The following is a 22682-nucleotide window of genomic DNA, read 5'->3' as shown; positions in this document are numbered from 1 at the left end:
TTGCGGGTGGTGTTGAAAGTCAGGGTTGGGCCATGATTGCTGGGTGACAGTCGTCTGTTCTTCCCCCCTCCCGGCATTTTTCTGTGACCAGGGCAAGGCGATTTTCCTCAAAACTGGACATTCTTTCTCTGACAAGTCTTCGCCGGTTATCCCTATGCTGGGCTGCTGTCAAAGCCACATCTCTTAATGTTTATCTTGAGGGTGTCTTAAGTGTTTCTTTTGGCCTCCCCGTTTCCTTTCTCCTTTGGTGAGTTGGGAATAGAGCAATTGTTTTGGTAAGTGTGTCAGTCATGCACACACAGTGCCTGCGCTACCTCAGCTGGTGCTGGATAATCAGGGCCTCAACACTGAAGATGTTGGCCTCTGTGAGGACACTTGACATTAGTGTGGCGATCCTCTCACCTTATGTAGAGGATCTTCCGAAGAAAGTGCTAGTGCTGGCGTTCCAGGTGTTTTCTATAGGACACCTAAGTCTCTCAGCAGTAGAGGAGATTTGGGATTACCACCGCTTTACAAACAGAAGCCCACGAAAGCTTATGCTCAAATAAATTTGTTAGTCTCTAAGGTGCCACAAGTACTCCTGTTCTTTTTTAAAAGTCTAATGTGTGTTCTGAAGTACCTGTTAAGTAAATGAATAGTATTGAAATTTGCTAGTAGAATTCCTTTGCATATGCAAACAAAGGCAGAATATATAGCACTTATAAGCTCTTTGAAGCAGGGAGTCTTTTTGTGTGTTTGCACAGTGTCTTGCACAATTGGGCCCTGACCCATAACTAGGTTCCTAGGTGCTACTGCAATACAGTTAATAAGTAATAATTTACATCTGACAGTTCCTTTCTGTGGAAATAAATTATATTCCTACTAGTAAGTAGTTTATTTGCTACAGAAGGTGTTTCTTGTTGCTGTACCTTTGTTATCAATAGCTAGTTTCAGTCTACTGCAGGATAAAGATACAGTCTACTTTTCAGCACTTCTTGTTGACTTAAATTGATGGGTTTGGCATGAACTTGGGCATTGTGAGGTTAAAGTGACCCTATTGGCCAAGATCTACAAGGAAAACCAAGTTGCTGAATGCAGTACTATTGGGGATTTAATAGGTGGCATTTCCACATCTGAGTCAATACAGAACCAATGGTACTGGAGGCAATGGAGGTGTCATCTCTAGAATGGGTGACCCACCCACCCACACCCACCACCTATCTCCAGAATAATGCTGGTGTCCCGACTAGCTTCCAATTTGGGTAATTACATTCTGACTACTTAATTTCACTTTGCATTAATAATAATCATTATTTTGTGTGCTAAGCTATTGTGTAGTATTGCAATTTGCTGTTAAAATGGTTTAGAGAATGTTAATACCATGGACCCCAAAGGTGGGATGTGACAAAGACCCAAAATGAAGGATGCCTTTTTCCCTTTGGTGTAAATCTTTGTTTAACCTCAGTTTTGTGATGTTACATTTCTGAAGAAAATAACTTTCAACAGTAAAAGTGAGGGACCATCATATTTGTGTGGAATTTACATAATTTGGGGACTAAAATAAATGACATCTCTCAAAATGAGGGACACTTAAGAGGTATGTTCTTGTAAGACTAGCGTATAAAGTACTTTGAACTATTTTTGGAGGAAAGACAACATATAAATATGAGAATTCATCATTCTACTGCACGTATAATCATAGATGTCGTTTCTGAATATCATCCCCAAAGGTATTGCTCAGAGGTATTTTTGAGAGATATTGCAGCTATTTTTGTGGTCATGTACCAGCTATTTTGGTCAGTGATGTTTCTGAACTTTAAGAATAATCAGCATTATGTGCTGCTGGTTGTGCTGTGCCCTCTTGCTGTCAGTGATATATGCACTGAGAGAAATCCTAATTCCTAGTATGAGGGGTAAAAATGTTACTTTAAAAGCTAATTTACCTTTGAGTCATACCTCTTCCATAGAGTTTTAACGTTTATTGCCACAGTGAAAATACCTCTGTACACTTGAGTTCTGTATTTTAAAAAGCCCCCAACTCAAGAACTAAAGGGGAAAAAACTACTCATTCATGAAAAAAGTACATGCTGAAGTTAGTTACTAAAATGCTGTAGAGACTTTTCAACTATTTCTATATTTTTTCCAACTGTTCAAGTACAACAGACCATAATCAACCATATTCTGAAGTGCTCAAAATAAAACTGAGGGTAAACATATTTTCAAAAGCATCTAAGGGACTTAGATGATGTCAGCTCCCAAGTCCCATTTTTAGAAGTGACATAGGCACTTGTCATTTAAATGACATAGCGTTAACATTTTCAAAAGCACCTAGCAGGTCCCAGAGTGCAAATTCATTCCATCTTGATCAACATCCTACCAAGGAAAGAATCAGAATGATAAAGGTATCTGTCATCTGCTGTGAAGTGGAATAGAGCCCAGGCCTCTACTTAGTTCTCTCCTAATTGCAAAGAAATAGGCTAGGTTCAGAAGTTTCAAATTAGAAACTGGTTCCTTTCTGATGTATGAGAGAGCATGGCAGATATTCAAAAGTAATGGTATAGGATCTACAACACTCCTTCAACACTGACCACAATGTCTGGAATTCTTGCAAGTAGGCTTTGTATCATGGGTATCAAGAGTCTCCATTCTGAAGGGCTGGCCGATGTTTTGTCAACCATACTAAGTACAACAGGTAAGAAGAGGGTTTTATCTCTTCCCCAGGATGTCAACTGTATCTAGGTGTGGCAGAATTTGGTTTTTATTTTTTTCTGTAATTTTGATCATTAATATTGATTTTTATCTTTGTTTATTTTTAACTTTTAATTTTCACAGATGCGGGAAATTAAGGGGGCGTAGGATTAGGGTGATGGTGGTGACAGTAGGGTTGCAAAGGCCTTTCAGCTCAGCCAAAGGACCCAAGACACCCCCTGGGTGTAAGGTGTGGGGGAGGTTGCAGTTCTGGCCCAGCAGAGCAGAGACCCCCAATCAGGGTCACAAGGAGGAGGATGAGCCTCCAGCTGCAGGGGCGGCCACCCCGCTGCTGAATGGCTCCTGCCCAGGGATGGGCCCTGTACTCCTGTTTGTGAGTGAGCGAGGGGCTGTGACAGCGGGGCTACAGAGGGCGCTCTACACAGCTGCTGGGATAGTGACACTGGATCCCTGCAGACACTAAGTGTATGAGAGGCTGCACTTGCTGACTCTTACTGTTGGATTTTTTGTTGTTGCTGTGTCTGGCTGGGGAAATGGATATTTACCGATGACTGGCAAATCAAATCCTGCCAGCTTACTGGTATCCGAGAGCTTTCTTTGGTGGCAGTAGTGCCATGTGTATGGAGGTGAGAGGTGGACTCAGTTTACAGGACCCAAATCCGTTGAGCCTTTATAGGTGGAATCAAATATCTTTAAATGCCACCCAGAAACCGATTGGAAGCTAGGTCATATCAGAGAACAAATTTAATATGCTTCCTGCAGGAAGCACCACTTAATCAGACAACTGCATTTTGTGCCATTTCCAGGTGGTCTTGAGGTGCCAGCCCCATGTACAACATGTTAAAGTAATCCAGTCTACAGGTGACAAAGCCATGGATCACTGTGCCTCCTGTCTGTATCCAAAAGAGGTCTCAAGGTGTAAATAGCCTTTTTATCTAGGCAAGAGTAATTTGACTGATGTAGTGTGAAGACAAATATATGTCTTGATCACATGCAGGGTAATGAATCAAAGGAGAGAGACTTATTACTCTGTGTATTTGGAGGTTTTTTTTTTTAAAGGGATGTTTTTCAAGATTTCATAATGGACTTTAGCCCCAGAAAATGGTAGTGAAACTGAACTTTGGTTTTTCACAGCATACTCTAGTGGAATGTACTACCCAATCCCCCCAAAGTTAAAATTCTTTTTTGTAGTCTACTGGTGACGGCTTACCACTGTTTTACGTCTAGAGAGAGGCTCAGAACAAACTTGAATCTGAACACTCATGAACTGTGGAAATATTGAAATGCTGATCTGGTTCTGAACTTCATAGTTCAGGCCTATGTCTGTATATAATGGCCTCTTTGATAGTGAAGGTGGTTCTTTAAGTGCTGGTCTCTATGTGTATTTCACTATGGGCACTCATGCGCTCTGTGTACCTGAGACAGGAAGATTATTGCTAGCAGTGTCCTTTGGACCCTCAGCCTCATGCTCTGAACTTAGGATATAAGGGGCGGTGTGGACCGAGCACCTCTCCAGTTCCTTTCAACTTCCTATGGTCTGAGGGGGAACCCTTCAGTGTCCATAGCATTTGCTGCATCCTTCAGCACTTACCTGTAAATTTTGTAAATAGTTTTATTTTACAATAGATAGCTAGAATAGATTTGGGCTTGGAGGTCTGTGATGGGGTGCTCTACCCACTGCAGGTATAGCGCCCCCTCCTGGTCTTTCTGGGAAATAGCTCACCAGGTTGACACCTCTCCCCACAGTTGCAAGCCTTCCCTCCTGCTCTCTTTGTCTGCAGCCCCTCTTTCGCTCCAGGAGCTGCTGCAGCCTCTTCATGACTCACCCCTCTGGCTAGGTCACTGTCGTGGTTCCCCTTCCAATTGGGCGCTGGAGGGGGAAGGAAGTCTCTTCTCCCAGACTGGCTTAGGCAGTTTTCCTATGCACTGCCCGACCGGTGCTACTTCCCCAGTGACTGGTTGTGGAACCTGGGCCCACCCTCTTCTCTGGGTTCCTGCTCTGGGACCTCTAATCAGCAGTCAAGGTCTGTTCCACCCATACCTTGCTGCATTCCCCTGAGCCCTGTCCTAATTTTCTGGCTCTTCCTCCCGTCTCTGGGTCTGCCAGTTTCACTGCTCTGTCCTCCCAGGGAGCAATTGCAGCCTACATGTGTCTGCAGCCTCCAAACACTCCTCCCTCTTCCAAGGGATTGACTGCAGCTATACCCTTTATACTTGAATGTAAGGAGTACTGTTGCCTCTCTTCCTTATTCAGCCTTCCTGTTAAACTTTAATGGCTGTGAACTTAGATCAGTTTGATCCAGCCTTACCCACATACACCCATGTTGTACATCTACCCTCTCATATTCACACTGTTTACTTTCAGTTGCTTAATTTATTCATGGTAACATGCATTTGTGCATTTCGTGCTTTGATAGCTCAGATATTTAAACATGTACCAGTATAAAGGTGGGCACTTCTGCTGTTGGACAATAATCTCCACTTGAGAACTGTAAAAGGTGTATAAATTGGCACAGTAGAAAAGGGTGTCTTGTTGGAATCCAGAATCTCTTTCACAATGGTGAAGTCTTAAGTGTATTTAAATAAATGAGATTCTTTGTCAGAAGCAGGAAGCCTGTAAAGAAGTCAGTGGGTTAAGGGTAGCAATTAGGAAAATAAGAACATTGCTGAGAAGCTAAATGATTTCTGCTCATTGATCTTTGCTGCAGAGTATATTGGTGAGATACCGGCCTTGGAACTGCTCTTTTCTGGCAATAAAGATGAGGAACTATCCAAGACTAAGGTGTCAGAAGAAGAGATGTTGGAACAAATTGATGATTTAAAAATCAGTAGCTCTCCAGGCTCAGATGGTACACATCCAAGAGTTCTGAAGAAGTCTAAGTATGAAGTGGCTGAGCCGCTAACAGAAATATGCAGTGTCTTCCTGAAATGGCTGCTTTTCCAGAGAGTTTGAGCGTAGCAAATGTTTTACCTATGTTTAAAATAAGGTCTTGAGAGTGATCTGGGGAATTAGACCAGTAAGCCATACTGTGACGGGTTGGATCACAGAAACCCCCTTGGGAGCTGCCACCTAATGTACCAAGACTACTTCTATTCCTGTCTTCCCTGCCAGCTCAGGACTCCAGCACCCTGTCTTGCTGAGCCAGACACTCCCGTCTGCTCCAACACAGACCCAGGGTCTGAATTACTTGCCCCACAGCTGCAGGTTTACCTGAAAACAGCTCACAGAAGTGTGCTTGTCTTTAGCACTCAGATGCCCAATTCCCAATGGGGTCTAAACCTAAATAAATCCATTTTACCCTGTATAAAGCTTATACAGGGTAAACTCATAAATTGTTCGCCCTCTATAACACTGATAGAGAGATATGCACAGTTGTTTGCTCCCCCAGGTATTAATACATACTTTGAGTTAATAAGTAAAAAGTGATTTTATTAAATACAGAAAGTAGGATTTAAGTGGTTCCAGGTGGTAGGGTTACCATTCGTCCGGATTCCCCCGGACATGTCCGGCTTTTTGAGCTAAAAATAGCGTCCGGGGGGAATTTGTAAATGTCCGGACTTCCCCCCCCCCCCTCCCCCCCCCCCATGCAGAGCGCGCGCGGCTAACAGGGCAGCCGGCCGGATGGTGCCACTTACATGGGGCTCCGACAGCCAGAGAGAGCCCCTCCTCCTCTCCCCTGCAGCAGAGATCACTCCCTCCCTCCCTCCCTGCATTCGCAGATCGCCTCCGGCAGTCTGGAGCTCCTCCCCAGCGTGCCGGGACGAACGGCTCAGGCCGTTCCTGAGCAAGCTCACAGAGACATTAGGCGAAGGCCAACAACAAGGGAGCCAGGGGGTCGGAGAAGGGGCAGGGAGGTTCTGGAGGGGGCAGTCAAGAGACGGGGGGGGTCGGGAGTTCGGGGGGGGGCTTTCTGGGGGTCAGGGTGTGGATAAGGTTTTGGGCAGTCAGGGTACAGGTAGGGGGTAGGGTGCTGGGGGGCATTTGGGGGGGGGGGTCTTAGGAGGGGGCAGTTAGGGGACAAGGAACAGGGAGGCTTAGGTAGGGGGTGGGGTTCTGGAGGGCAGTTAGGAGCAGGGGTCCCAGGAGGGGGTAGTCAGGGGACAAGGAGCGGGGGGGGGGGTGTTTGGGAGTTCGGGGGGGGGCTGTCAGGGGGTGGGGAGTGGTTGGATGGGGCGTGGGAGTCCCAGGGGTCTGTCTGGGGGTGGGGGGGTGGATAAGGGTTGGGGCAGTCAGGGTACAGGTAGGGGGTAGAGTCCTAGGGGGCCAGTTAGGATGGGGAGAGGGTCTCAGGAGGGGGCAGTCAGGGGACAAGAGGCAGGGAGGCTTAGGTAGGGGGTGGAGTCCTGGGGGGCAGTTAGGGGCAGGGGTCCCAGGAGGGGGCAGTCAGGGGACAAGGAGCGGGGGGAGGGTTGGGGGTTCTGAGGGGGGGAAGTGGGGGGCGGGGGCGGGGCTAGGGCAGGATGGGGCGGGGCTAGGGCAGGATGGGGCGGGGCTAGGGCGGGGCTCCTCCCGTCCTCTTTTTTGCTTGCTGAAATATGGTAACCCTACCAGGTGGTAACAGACAGAACAAAGTAAGTCACCAAGCAAAATAAAATAAAATGTGCAAATCTGTGTCTAATCAAACTAAATACAGATAAGATCCTCACCAGTTCCAGAATGCTCCCTTTTACAGGCTAATCTCCTTTTAGCCTGGGTCCAGCAATCACTCACACCCTCTGTAGTTACTGTCCTTCGTTCCAGTTTCCTTCAAGTATCCTGGGGGGGGTGGTGGAGAGGCTCCTTCGTTAGCCAGTTGAAGACAAAATGGAAGGGTCTCCCACGGGTTTAAATAGACTTTCTCTTGTGGGTGGAGACCCCCTCCTCACCCTGTGTAGAATCCAGTCACAAAATGGAGATTCAGAATCACATGGGCAAGTCACATGCCCATGCATGACTCAGGACTTGCAGGTAGTAGCCATTACCCACATGCTACCTTGAAGGTCCTCAGGTAGACTTCTTATGTGGATTGGAGTCTTCCAAGCTCTTTTGTCTGTTAAGTGCTCCCTGATTGGGCATCTAATTTGCACATTCCTTTCCCAAGAAGTGACCAAATGTTCTAACTAAGGCTACTTAGAAATCAAGCAATTATACAGCCAATGTTCATAACTTTGAACACACAAATGGTGCCTGCATACAACTAGGATGAACATAACCAGTAGATCATAACCTTTACATAGATATGTAGCAAAACCCTATTCCAGTTATATCATGCATACATTTATAAGCACCCCCCCATAAAGCCTTATGGGGTACACTGTCACACATAGATCTATTCCTGGCAAACTAGTTGAAATAGTAATTAAAAATAGAATAGTGAACACCTGGAAGATCATTGTATCTAAATCTAACCACTACTGTTTCTGCAGAGGACAACAGGCACACTAATCTATTACAATTCGTCAAATGTGTCAGTAAAGTAGTGGATAAAGGAGATTAAGTTGACAATTTTAGACTGTCAAAAGGCATTTGAGAGGGTCCCTCACAAGAGATAGTTAAAGAAACTAAGTAGTCATGCAGCAAGAGGCAAAGTATTGTTATGGATCAAAAATTGATTAGGTGACGTGAAACAGAATAGCATTAAATGGACAGTTTTCATGGCAAAACAGTGGGGTGCCTCATGGTCCTGTACTAGGATCAGTGTTGAATATATTAAATTATTTGGAAAGGTAGTGAGCCTTGAAGTAGCAAAATTTGCAGCTAACACAAAATTATTTGGTTAGTAAAGACCAGAGAGGACTGGTGAGGAATGAGGAACATTACCGCAAATGAAGTTGTGTTGATAAATAGAAAATAATAAAGACTGGAGGAAAAATGTACACTATTCATACATAGGGCTCTACCAAATTCATGGTCCATTTTGGTCTATTTCATGGCCATAGGATTTTAAAAATCATAAATTTAATTATTTCCGGTATTTAAATCTGAAATTTAACAGTGTTGTAATTGTAGTGGTCCTGACCCAAAAAGGAATTGTGTGTCTGAGGGGGGTTTTGTGGTACTATTACCCTTACTTCTGCACAGCTGCTGGCAGTGGCACTGCCTTCAGAGCTGGGCAGCTAGAGAGCAGCAGCTGCTGGCTGGGATCCCAGCTCTGAAGGCGGAGACGCTCCCTGCAGCAGCGCAGTAAGGATGGCATAGTATGGTATTGCCACCCTTATTTCTGCGCTGCTGCCTGCAGAGCTGGGCCCTCAGTCAGCAGCCGCCACTCTCTGGCCACCTAGCTCTGAAGGCAGCATCACAGAAGTAAGTGTGGCGTGGCACGGCATGGTATTGCAACCCCTATTTCTGCACTGCTGCTGGTGGGGCACTGCCTTCAGAGCTGGATGCCCGGCGCACAGCTGTCCAGCTCTGAAGGCAGCGCAGAAGTAAGGGTGGCAATACTGCAACCCCCTAAAATAACCTTGTGACCCCCCCCCCGCAACTCCCTTTTGGGTCAGGACCCCCAATTTGAGAAACTCTGGTCTCCCCTGTGAAATCTGTATAATGTAGGGTAAAAGCACACGAAAGATCAGATTTCTTGGGGGAAGACCAGATTTAACGGTCCGTGACGCATTTTTCATGGCCCTGTATTTGGTAGGACCCTATTCATACATCTTACAAGGTCCTAAATTTAACTTGGAGAAGGGACTGGTATCATTGTAGGTAGCTCAATGAAACGTCTGCTTATTGTGAGTTTCGTACACGTTTCTCTGGAGCATCTAGTACTGGCCATCATTGGAGAACAGGATACAAGAATAAATGGATTTTGGGTCTGATCTGATAATTTCTATAAATGGGCTCCTTTTAGTCATAAGAAGCTCTCTAACTTATTTTGTACCTCAGTTGAAACAGTGTCTCCCCTTCCTTACTCCCCTGCACACTCTTGATTTGGAGATCCTTTCATGTCTTCTAGTGTGTGGCAGCCTTGGCACTGAATTTTCGCTTGATCAGTTTCTTGAACTCTTACGTTTCAGTTTTTAAGAATTAATTGGTTCAAAAATGTTTGTGCAATGTTTTCACAGAAGATGGAAACCTGATAAAAGAATGAATGTTTAAATTTGTGCAGTGTAATTCATTTATTTGTTGTATATAAGATGCCATTTCTCTTCTTACCAAGAAGGGAATAACATTAATAGAATACTAACGCTGAGCACATACATCTTCAGTGAATGGCCAAAGGTCAGTTTAACTGCTGTGAAGTTTGTATAGCAATACCTGTAATTTGCTATGAAACTTTTTGCTTTTAAAACATTTTCACAGTTTGCCAGTATATAGGTGGTATTTTATAAGATTATAATCTAGAGGAAAATTACTTCCCTGCAATACAGTATTTAGAATTTAAGTTGCATTGCAATACATCTTACTTCCTACTGTTTGAACTTTCCTCTGCTGTAATACCATTAAGTGCTGTTTTTTGTCCAATACATCCAACAGAACTGAAGCCTACTTTTATTTTCTTTGAGTCATTTGTTCCAAAGACTTTTATTCAGAATGTTTTATTAATAAAACTATATCTGTTTAATCTTCTTGATCTGATTTCATGCCTTGCATTTCTAAAACTAAACAATTGTAACCATGTTACAAGCTAATCAGATCTAAACTGGAAATATTGATCATAAACTTTTTTCTTCTAGGTTGCAATAAAAATAATTGACAAAACACAATTGAACCCAACTAGTCTTCAAAAGGTAGGCTTCTTTGATTAACTGTTCTTATCTTTCAATTGTACTACAGCTTGTTTCCCTTTACCTCTTCCTTCTCCGATTCCTGAATTCACATGCTGTGGTCCCTGAAGCAACATCTACCTCACATTTCATATAAATACACAACTGAGCTACTGCATCTTAATGCTAACTTTCCTTGTAAAAGGCCTGTTTTGGACAGTCATGCAAGATGAGCACATCCTTCAAATAAAGAATGCATACAAAGCTACAAACAGAGACAATTACATGTCTTTTGCCAGTCTTACTTTGTTACTCAAATGGCCTGAACTCTTAAGTAAACTGAAAAAGAGTACATCTGACTTCCTTTGGGTGTTTTTTTTTCTTCCACATGCGGTCCAATTCAGTAAAAATGGCATCCATGAGCATCTGTTTTGTCTGAGTCACTTCAATAGTCACTTTGTTAAATTTACAATTACAAAGTTTCAGTCTGTGGGCTAAAAGTCAAACCGTGTCTATGCCTCATACATAATCACCAGCAAAAAAGATTCTACAAATTGAAATATAATTCTTTTGATGAGTGAAGTTGGAGGAGAGAAACCATATTGGCTCATCTATGCTAGCAGGAATAAGTGATAAATGCTACTTTTGTCACTAAGTACACAGATACGACCTAGAGTTGTACACAGGGCGCACACCTGTGCCTGATAGCCAAAGGCTTTTTTGTATGTACTTTAATAAAAATGTATGGATTTACCCTATTTGGATAAGATATAATATCAGGAATTTGTTTTATGTGAAATCAAGCTAAATACACTAGATGACATAGATACTTATTCAGATTTATACAAATAGTAAAAAGACCTTATGCATAGGTGCTCTTATCTAAATTAATGGCACACAAGCAAATAGGGAAAACACAAGTTTTTGGGGACTAGATGGCTCAACAAATTAAGAGATGGAGTGTTTCATTTGTAAGTTATTTTGTTCAAATTGGCTCAGGTAAATTATGACTGAAAGTCATCATCTCATGGCTCTTTAGCCTCTGTGAAATAGTTTTATTCAATTTTAAGTAAAAAACACAACACATCATCACAAAAACAACCACCACAGTCCACTTTTTTGGGAGCTTCAGTGGAAGTGGAGAAAAAATGCAAAAATGTATAAATATGCATTAAAACATTTGTGATGCAATTTGTAATTATATGTATATTGGCTTTATTCATATTTTGTATTTAATGCTATGAGTTTTACACTGAAGTTTTTAAATATTGTCATGAAAGTGTATGTCACTTTAAATAAGAGCGGTTACTGCATTGTTGGAAATCTACACATGAAAGTCAAATGATTTGTTAGTTACTCAGGCCTTGGCTACACTTGTGAGTTACAGCGCTGTAAAGGCTCCCCCAGCGCTGTAACTCACTCCCCGTCCACACTGGCAAGGCATTTGCAGCGCTGTCTCTCCGTGGTTGCAGCGCTGCATGTACTCCACCTCTCCAAGAGGAATAGCAAGTATTGCGCTGCCGCTGCGGCGCCACTGTGGCCGCCCAATGCGCTGTGAATGGCCTCCAGAATTATTCGGCAGTATCCCACAATGCCTGTTCTAGCCACTCTGGTCATCAGTTCAAACTCTACTGCCCTGGCCTCAGGTAACCAACCATGTGACCGACCCTTTACATTCCCCGGGAATTTTAAAAATCTCCTTCCTGTTTGCTCAGCCTGGCGTGGCATGGAGTGTTATCAGCGAATCTTTCCAGGTGACCATGCCTCCATGCGCCAAGCGAGCCCCAGCATGGAGCAATGGCGAGTTGCTGGACCTCATCAGTGTTTGGGGGGAGGAAGCTGTACAGTCCCAGCTGCGCTCCAGCTGTAGGAATTACGATACTTTCGGGAAGGTATCAAAGGACATGATGGAAAGGGGCCATGACCGGGACGCCCTGCAGTGCAGGATTAAAGTGAAGGAGCTGTGGAGTGGCTACCGCAAAGCCCGCGATGCAAACGGCCGCTCGGATGCTCCCCCCGCGACCTGCCGATTCTACAAAGAGCTGGATGCGATACTTGGGGTTAACCCCACCTCCACTCCGAGCACCACCATGGACACTTCAGAGCCGGTGTGGGGGTGGGAGGAGGAAGAGGAGGAGGAGGAAAACGGGAGTGATGGTGGTGGGCCGGATGGAGACACCCCGGAATCCCTGGAGCCATGCAGCCAGGAGCTCTTCTTGAGCCAGGAGGAAGGTAGCCAGTCGCAGCGGCCGGTATTTGGTGGAGGACAAACAGAAGAGCAGGTTCCCGGTAAGCAGTTTTTTTTTTTTTTCGGGAAGGAATTTTTTCGGTGCGGGCTCTTTGGGAGAGGAGGGTTAGGCATGCATGCCTAGATGCGGAATAGTGCATTGATGTGGTTTATCACATCGCGGTAATCGGCCTCGGTAATCTCCTCGAATGTCTCATCCAGAACGTGTGCAATGCGCTTGCGCAGGTTTATTGGGAGAGCCACCGTGGTCCTTGTCCCAGCCAGGCTAACGTGTCCGCGCCACTGTACCGCGAGGGGCGGGGGGACCATTGCTGCACACAGGCAAGCTGCATATGGGCCAGGGCGGAAGCCGCATTGCAGTAGAAGACCCTCCCTTGCTTCCCAGGTCACCCTCAGCAGCGAGATATCGTCCAGGACGAACTCCTGTGGAAAATGTTGGGACAGTGTTCAGTGTAGGTGCCCCCTGAAGCTGTTGGCTCTCCCTAAGGCACAGAAACCCAGAGGACAGTGCAGCCCTGAAACAATCAGTCCCCCTTACTCACCATTTTGAGGCTCCCGTGGGATATGTGTGCTCTGTTTCGGACGGGAAAATTATGCTATTGTGTAGACCCTGTGTGTTTTCTACTCCTTAAGTGCGGGGGGAATCATTACTCTGTCTGGTATAAACAATGCTGCCTCTGTTAAATGTTGCATTTTGCCTATACAGCTGCATCAACCTTGAGACCTCAGCCGTCCCTCTTATCACCTGCTCAGAGACTGCAAAGACTCAAGAAGAGACAAAAAGCAAAGAAGACATGCTGCAAGAAGTGATGCGGCAATCTATTAAAGAGAATGAGAGAGCACAGAACTGGAGGGAGAGAGAAAGCAGGATCTGCCAGGAAAACGCAGCGCACTGGCAGCAAAGCGCCGCGCACCGGCAGCAAAGCACTGATAGGCTCATAAGCATCCTGGAGCGCCAAGCAGATTCTATCCAGGAGCTGGTAGCCATGCAGAAAGAGGAGCAGTACCGCAAACGCCACCCCCCCTACAGCCCTTGTCCCAAAACTCTTTCCGTTGTGCCCCACTGTCACCTCCAACCCACTTTCCCCAACTTCCGTGTTCTTCACGCCACCCGCTGCCTCCAACACCAGTATCTTCACCACCCAGCCCTGAAAACCACGACCCTTACCCTCTGCACTCAACCCCCATCACCATGCAGTATAGCTGTCTTGAAGTGCAGCACTCACTGCACAGCATACCAGACAGGACATACGCGAATCTGTGATTGTACTGTTCCCCACTCCACCCCCTTGTTTCTTTTCAATGAATAAATTTTTTTTCTTTTCAATAAATGGATTCTTTGGCTTTGAAAACATTCTTTATTATTGCATAAAGTAAAAGACTCCTTAGCCCAGGAAATAAACAGGCACTGCAAGTCTGCTTGTCTGCTTAGCAGACACTGATTCCTAAAGATTGGAACTACTGCACTTCACTCCCGTGCAGGGCACCAGATATCACTGCTGGTTTTCAGCCTCAAATTGCTCCCTCAAGGCATCCCTAATCCTTGCAGCCCGCGCTGGGCCCCTGTAATAGCCCTGCTCTCTGGCTGTGCAAATTCAGCCTCCAGGTGTTGAACCTCGGAGGTCCATGCCTGAGTGAAGCTTTCACCCTTCCCTTCACAAATATTATGGAGGGCACAGCACGCGGATATAACCGCGGGGATGCTGTTTTCGGCCAAGTCCAGCTTCCCATACAGAGATCGCCAGCGGCCCTTTAAACGGCCAAAGGCACACTCCACAGTCATTCGGCACCGGCTCAGCCTGTAGTTGAACCGTTCCTTGCTGCTGTCAAGGCTCCCTGTGTAGGGTTTCATGAGCCACGGCATTAACGGGTAAGCGGGATCTCCAAGGATCACAATGGGCATTTCAACTTCCCCTACCGTGATCTTCTGCTCTGGGAAAAAAGTCCCGGCCTGCATCTTCCTGAACAGCCAAGTGTTCCGAAAGATGCGTGCATCATGCACCTTTCCGGGCCAGCCTGTGTTAATGTCAATGAAACGCCCATGGTGATCCACAAGCGCCTGGAGAACCATAGAGAAATACCCCTTCCGATTAACGTACTCGGATCCTAGGTGGGGTGGTGCCAGAATAGGAATGTGCGTCCCCTCTATCGCCCCTCCACAGTTAGGGAACCCCATTTGTGCAAAGCCATCCACTATTTCCTGCACGTTACCCAGAGTCACAGTTCTTCTGAGTAGGATGCGATTAATGGCCTTGCAAACTTGCATCAACACGATTCCAGCGGTCGACTTTCCCACTCCAAACTGGTTTGCAACCGACCGGTAGCTGTCTGGAGTTGCCAGCTTCCAGATTGCAATAGCCACCCGCTTCTCCACTGGCAGGGCAGCTCTCAATCTCGTGTCCTTGCGCCACAGGGTGGGGGCAAGCTCCTCACACAGTCCCATGAAAGTAGCTTTTCTCATCCAAAAGTTCTGCAGCCACTGGTCGTCATCCCAGACTTCCATGATGATGTGATCCCACCACTTGGTGCTTGTTTCCCGAGCCCAAAAGCGGCGTTCCACGGTGCTGAGCATGTCCGTGAATGCCACAAACAATTTCGTGTCGTACTCCTCACCCTCACTCTCACTGTCACTTTGGATCTTAAGGAATAGTTCGACAGCCAAACGTGACGTGCTGGCGAGACTCGTCAGCATACGCCTCAGCAGTTCGGACTCCATTTCCCGCAGACAGATCGCGCTGCACAGAAACCGTTGAAAGATGGCGCCAAAGGTGGACGGAAACAAAGGGATTTCTGGGATGCGAAGCGATGTATCACGGGGCATTGGGACAGGACCCAGAATCCCCCTTCCCACGCCCCCTTCCCACAACCCACGGCGCCAGAATGGGAAAAGGTGCTCTGTGGGATAGCTGCCCATAATGCACCGCTCCCAATAGCGCTGCAATTGCCGCAAATGTGGCCACGACAGTGCGCTGGGCAGCTGTCAGTGTGGACAGACTGCAGCGCTTTCCCTACTCAGCTGCACGAAGTCAGGTTTAACTCACAGCACTGTACATCTGCAAGTGTAGCCAAGGCCTCAGGGCACTTTGGAAGAAGAATTGGGGGAGAGATGGAAAGACAAAGAGAGAGATAGTGACAGGTAATCAGGGAGGTTCAGAGCAGCTCTTTTGTGAGTGGTAAAGGGATGGCCAGAGAAAAGGGAGAGGCATGGAGCAGCTAAGGAGAAACAATATCCATATCTTAGTAGAGATCTTTGAAATACACTATCTGGAGCTTGTACCTGGACTTACCTTGAATTAGTAGCCACTACGCAGAAAGCAAACACTTTGCAGGTCTCAGGATTTAACAAACCAGCAAAACCCAAGGTTAGAAATATGTACTCATTGATCCCTTTCCAGTTTTCAGCCTGTTCCATCTCAATTTCAAACCATTGTTATGGCTTGATGGTTCTCCCTTTCATTTTATTTTTTTATATTTACCGTTCAGTTGTGTAGCTGGTTTTAGTAGTTTGGGTTAGATTTAGATTTTTGGAAATTATTGCCACCCATTTCCTTAGTATCTGAAGATCAAATGACCTGTTATTTCTTAAAGGAGAGTCTGGCAGAATAGTGTCAAAATATTGGGATGTAGATAAGATTAACATTAAAGAGATGAAACTGCTAACCTGTTGTTTTTGGTGAATATCCCATGTTTTAAGAGAGTGATGTAATTGAATGATGATTTACTCTTAAGTTATCATCTTTGCTTGATCATGGGTTTCTTGCAATCACTTTTCAAAAACTTGGGGTAGAAGTGTAATTGTGGAAAATACACATGCCCAACATGAGTAGAATTTGTGCATACAGAGAACCAGTTAGACATGTACCTAGTCATCCACACATGCATGCAGCTGCATGTTTAAAGGGGGATAGATGTTTCAAAAGTTTGCTGCATGTTGTTTGAAGTTAATCTTTCAGCATCAGGGTTGTGTAGCATAGTTTATAGCCTGCTCTGAATCAACAACAAAGATGTGCAGTGCAGTTTGCTAAGGTGGAAGCTGTCTCAGCCTAGGAACCTTAGAAACATTAGATAAAATATTTGGTGGTGATGAGAATGGTACATAGTAGCTAAGCACTGACACTACAGCTGTATATGAGTCATCTTTAGGTGGCAGAACCAGTGATGGTGATGCTGGCGCCTTCCAGTCTACTAGTTTCCTCTCTGTATCCATCTCTCATCCCAAATGTATTTTTTTTTCCCTAGGGACACTTGAGATTGATTTGTGTAAAGACAACTTATTTTCTAGAGCCTAATTACTTTGATAATGCCACTGCATATTTTAAATTGACTTGAATACTGTACTTCCCTGTTCTTGTAGCATTTTCCCTGCTAGTATTGTTAGATTAATCAAATTTTTCTAAAAGCCATCTCCAAAATATAACATGTAATTTTTTGAAAATGAGTTTCTGTAGTACAGAAATTCACTTTATTTTAACCAAGATACAGTGTATTTTGTGTACATTATAAATGCAACGATTTATATGATTTATAACTAGGTACTGTACTGAAAATTCCTTCCTAATGAGGAACTTGACATAAATAAAATTGCTAAGTCATTCTGGAAAAATACATTAATCAGTTTTCATTTTGTGTGTTTCAAATGTCTTAGTAGGAAAAATAATTACCATACTATAGTGCAAATCACTTATTAATTTATATTTTTAAGTTAAGTATCCAAATATATGATGGCTGAAGAACAGTGTGCAGATATTTGGCACTTACAGACCCTTTCCTTTAAGGACTTCAAAGCATTTTACAAACAGTTAATTTAAACAGTGTCGTTTCTGTGACAGTTTTATCTAAGGTCCATACCTAAAGGATAAGTGTCAGGGTCTAGAACCGTCCTGCCTGTTTGTTGTAACCACTTGTCTTATACTTAGATTGCGAGTTCTTTGGGACAGTGATAGAATTGAAGTGTTTGTATAGTGCTTAGCACAGTGTGGTTCTGGTCCCTGATCGGGGCTCCTAAGCACTGCCACAATACAAATAACTAACAGTGTCTCTCACAATGAATCAGTTCCTGGTTACAGATAGAACCAGAACTCCAGCCCCCTTTTCTGATCACTAGCCAACCCTCCAGTGTCCAAATATAGGCTTAAAACTTAAACTGACTTTAGGAAAGTTCACAAAAGCCCACATCCTCCTGAACTATTTTTCTTTGTGTCAAGGCTGTAAGGGTGTGCTTTTAGGCTGGCTGAATTAGTGATTGTAATCTTAATTTTTTGTTGCCGCTTTTGTTACCTCTTGTTTTCACAGTAAGGATCACATGGGTTTTTAGTCATTTTTCACTGAAGCTTTTAAAATACCTAATGCTAGCACCATTTTATTCTGCTATGTAAATAAGCTCAGGCTTAGTAGAAGTAGTTTGATTCTCAGTGTCTTGTTTTCCAGGTTATTGTGGGGGCCTGGGAGCACTCTGGGGCATGATAGAGAGTCTGTGTACACTTCTCTTGCCTGATGGCTTCTTCTGCTCAGTCCCTCCAGTAACAATTTTGCTTAGTTCTTCCCCTATATGCAAGAATGCACATTCCTTAAATTAGCAAAGGTGAACACATTGATGTATTACCACATTTGATTAACAAACAAACCTAGTTCTCTCATATTTTAGCATGTTGTGTCTGCCACTCTTATTTCTTTCTCCTCCTCGGTCTACTTCATCAGTGGTGAAACACCCGGTTATGCACAATTAGGATTATTCATGCTCAAAGATGTTTGTGCCATTCAATAGGAATGGTACAAAGGATTTTCTTTTCCTCAGTTTTGTTGGCTCTTATTTTTGTTTCTCACACCCTAACCTTTTTTTAATGTAAATTATTTTAATACCCATTGAGTCATAGCTGCAGCTGCTACACCCTGCAGATTTCAGGACACATTTAAAAAGGGAAGATATTAATTTTTTTAGAATGTGTGGATAGATGTGAGTTGAAGGAAACTTGCAGTAGCACTACTATGTTCTTATTTTCATCCATTCTTGTGATCTCTGACTTAGTCTGCAGGATCCTGTAGGCACGGAGCGGTTACTTATTTTTGTCCATTTTGTGATGTAGTATGTTTTCCACTTAGATCTTTCTTTATTAAGCATACCATAGCCTTTTAATTCACTAGTGTAGCTGTAAGGCTAGTGTTAGATTAAAAAAAAACAAAAACCCACTTGATCGCTTCCTTTCTTGTCAAGCCAGAGCAGGTTTCACAAAATAATCAAGACTTGAGAATGCCAACCATCTGGAGTCTTGGGATGATGTGAGAGGATGTGAACAGTTTGCAATTGATTACAACATACTTCACTGCCTAAAAAGATGATTTCTTGTGTCCCCTTCTCACAAGCCTCCTGAGAATGGGCATTTGCAAAATAAAAGGGAATATACATACAATAGCATTTGTATTTCAGTGTTCTCATGGTGATGTCTATCTTATATTTAGGTTGTCGGTTAGAAGAAATTGTTTATGGCATTCATAATTTCAGTTTTTGAAGGCAGTACTACATATTAAAATAACATGACCTTCATGTCAGTTTTTCAGTGTAACAGAAAATAAGTGCACAAAGTGCAGAGAGAAGAGAAAGGAGAACTTTGCCTTTTTTAATTTAAGAAAACTATACATCAATAAGACTTTGCCTTAGTGTAATTTGTTATCTTGGCTACATATCAGAAAATTGAGGACTGATTATCTTATTTTGATATTAAAAAAAACCAAAACCCTAGCCTAACACTTGTGTTTATATAGGGTGTCAAATTTGAACATTATACAACTTCTAAAAATATTCTTTTATAAGAAGGGCCACATAGCTTCCCATTTCCCAAATAGGCTCTTCCTCATATAGGTAACAAAGTTACCACTTGTGGAATTTCCATTTAATAGTCCCATCATGTGGAGGCGTGGTTTGTATGCCTCTCCCCACAATGGAACTGGCAGGCAGTTGACCCGTCCTAACCCTGCATACCCCTCTGAGATCTAATTAAGGTCCTCTCTACTCATGAAAATGAGACAAAAAGGACATTTTATTTAATCAGTATGACTCTAGAGGTGAGGCATTGCCTGAAATTCATGACCAAATAATCCCCTACTTGTCATAATTGAAGGGAAATGCTATGGATTTTGTTTGCTGTCATTCATTTTGGTAAGTAAATGTAGTGTTCGTGAAAGGTATTGGATTGACATCCCAGAGGCCAAAGTTGGCTGTCTAGCCACAGAACAAATACAGCATAGGCCATGACAAAGCATACATCATCATCATGAATCCCTGCAACTGTGCCTCAATTCTTACTTGGAGGGACCTTCCTCTAGGGCCAAGAGGGAGATTCTCTCTCACCTTTCATAAGAACGGCCGTACTGGGTCAGACCAAAGGTCCATCTAGCCCAGTATCCTGTCTACTGACAATGGCCAATGGCAGGTGCCCCAGAGGGAGTGAACCTAACAGGTAATGATCAAGTGATCTCGCGCCTGCCATCCATCTCCACCCTCTGACAAACAAACAGAGTCTAGGGACACCATTCCTTACCCATCATGGCTAATCGCCATTAATGGACTTAACCTCCATGAATTTATCCAGTTCTCTTTTAAACGCTGTTATAGTCCTAGCCTTCACAACCTCCTCAGGTAAGGAGTTCCACAAGTTGACTCTGCGCTGTGTGAAGAAGAACTTCCTTTTATTTGTTTTAAACCTGCTGCCTATTAATTTCATTTGGTGACCCCTAGTTCTTGTATAATGGGAATAAGTAAATAACTTTTCCTTATCTACTTTCTCCACATCACTCATAATTTTATATACCTCTATCATATCCCCCCTTAGTCTCCTCTTTTCCAAGCTGAAAAGTCCTAGCCTCTTTAATCTCTCCTCATATGGGACCCTCTCCAAACCCCTAATCATTTTAGTTGCCCTACCTGATTAGTGCTTGCTTGTTGGCAGTATTATTAAAAAATTGTTGTGCTTTTTGTGATGTAAACAGTTAATGTTGACCAGTAACTTGATTGTGACTAGCAAATAGTGACTGTTAAACCGTCCGAGAGCTATCTTAAAATAAAATCCTTTAATACACCTTGGTATTGCCAGTATTTGGAATATGAAATGCTGCGGTAAGTATGACCTTCATAAGGAATAAATGTAACCTTTTAATGAAACTTATTAAAGTGAACTGGATCAGAACCAATTACCTAGAGATTAAAGCCTTCATTTATCTCTTGAAGAATCCAGTGTCCCTTTAGAAGAACATTTTTTTTTAGAGCTGGCATTTTACTCCTCTTGTCTGCAAAAAGCTTATTCGGTCCATTTGAAAGTGAAATGCATAATATTCCTGTGTTTCTCACATTTACTCTATCATTTATTAGGATTAGGTATAGAACTCTAAACATTAGCTATAGAACAAAATAATCAGCTTCTTAGAAAGGAGTGAATGGTAATTGTTTTTTGGTCACTAGTTTATTTGATTTCCTATTATCTTTTTTATTTCAGCTTTTCAGAGAAGTAAGAATAATGAAGATTTTAAATCATCCAAATATAGGTATTTCATGTTTTCCTAACATGTTGGTTCTGTGTAACTAACTTTTTAGAAGACTGCTTGTTTTTGGAGTGATTGCACATGTCCATTTTGCTTTTGGTGTGCGTGAGCTCCAGTGCACAGTTGTCAGAGTTTTTTTTCCCTTAGTGGTATCTGGTGAGGCAGCATGAGCACCCATTGCTGCCTCTCATACCGCAGGCAGGCATAAAGAACTGTACCTCCCCAGGGTACAGAACAAGCTGGCGGACCACCTCAGCAGGTCGTTTCACAGCCAGGAGTGGTCCATTCGCCCGGACGTCACGATTTCAATCTTCCAGAGCTGGGGCTTTCCCCAGATAGACTTATTCGCCATGCGACACAACAGGAAGTGCCAGCAGTTCTGCTCCTTCCAAAATTACAGCCCAAGCTCCAGCGCGGACGCGTTTCTCCTCCATTGGGGAGGTTCTCTCCTATACGCCTTTCTGATCATACCGATCGTTCACAAGGTGGTACTCAAGATCCGGAGAGAACTAGCTCATGTCATATTGATAGCACCAGCCTGGCCCCGTTAGCAATGATACACATCTCTCCTAGACATGTCTGTGGAAGCCCCGATCACCCTGCCGCTCTTCCTGGACCTTCTGAAACAAGATCACGGTTGTCTTCAACATCGGAACCTCAAGTCACTTCACCTTACAGCGTGGAAGCTCCATGGTTGAACCTGATGGAGCTTTCCTGTTCAGACCAGGTTAGACAGGTCCTCCTTGGCAGCAGAAAACCCTCTGAGAGCCACATACTTGCTTTCCTCCCGAAGGTTGTGTCACAGTTTCACATCAACCAGGACATCTTTATCCTGGTATTCTACCCTAAGCCTCATTCCAATGGCAGGGAGCAGAGGCTCCACTCTCTGGATGTCCGCAGGGCACTAGCCTTTTACATCGAGAGAACAAAACCGTTCAGAAAATCAGTCCAGTTATTCGTGTCAGTGACGGACAGAATGAAAGGTCAGGCTGTGTCATCACAACACATCTCGTCATGGATAGCGTCCTGTATTCGTGAGTGCTACAACCTGGCAGGTGTTCCTGCATCTCCAATCACTGCGCACTTCACCAAGGTGCAGGCTTCATCAACAGTGTTCCTGGCTCAGGTTCCCACTCAGGAAATCTGCAGGGCAGCGATGTGGTCCTCCATCCATACTTTCGCCACACACTATGTGATTACCCAGCAGGCCAGAGATGATGGAGCAGTGCTCCAATCAGTGGAAGTCTCCGACCCCACTACCTAAACTTGGGCTTGTGAGTCACCTGTTTGGAATCGACATGAACAAGCACTCGAAGAAAAAACAGTTACTCACCTTCTCGAAACTGTTGTTCTTCGAGGTGTGTTCATGTCCATTCCAATACCCACCCTCCTTCCCCTCTGTCCGAGTAGCTGGCAAGAAGGAACTGAGGGGGTGGCGGGTCAGTAGGGATCTATATTGAGCTCCATGAAGGCGCAACTCCAGGGGGCGCCCGGACCGACCAGATGGATGCTGCTATGGGAAAAATCTTCC

At 44.2% G+C, this 22682-nt stretch overlaps 1 protein-coding gene across 2 annotated transcripts in view; it reads left to right on the top strand.

Moving 5' to 3' along the window:
• Positions 1 to 22682, top strand: part of MARK3 (microtubule affinity regulating kinase 3) — a 108470-nt gene that overhangs the window by 22740 nt on the left and 63048 nt on the right. For both annotated transcript variants that reach the window (XM_065404475.1, XM_065404474.1), the window contains 2 exons: positions 10342 to 10395; positions 21106 to 21154. In XM_065404475.1, the coding sequence (XP_065260547.1) occupies positions 10342 to 10395; positions 21106 to 21154 (103 nt within the window). The remainder of the gene's footprint in view (positions 1 to 10341; positions 10396 to 21105; positions 21155 to 22682) is intronic.

The sequence above is a fragment of the Emys orbicularis genome, chromosome 4 (assembly GCF_028017835.1).
Source record: "Emys orbicularis isolate rEmyOrb1 chromosome 4, rEmyOrb1.hap1, whole genome shotgun sequence".
Classification (NCBI taxonomy): domain Eukaryota; kingdom Metazoa; phylum Chordata; order Testudines; family Emydidae; genus Emys; species Emys orbicularis.
The sequence above is the reverse complement of the archived record's forward strand: the minus strand, read 5'-3'. Positions and strand labels throughout refer to the sequence as shown.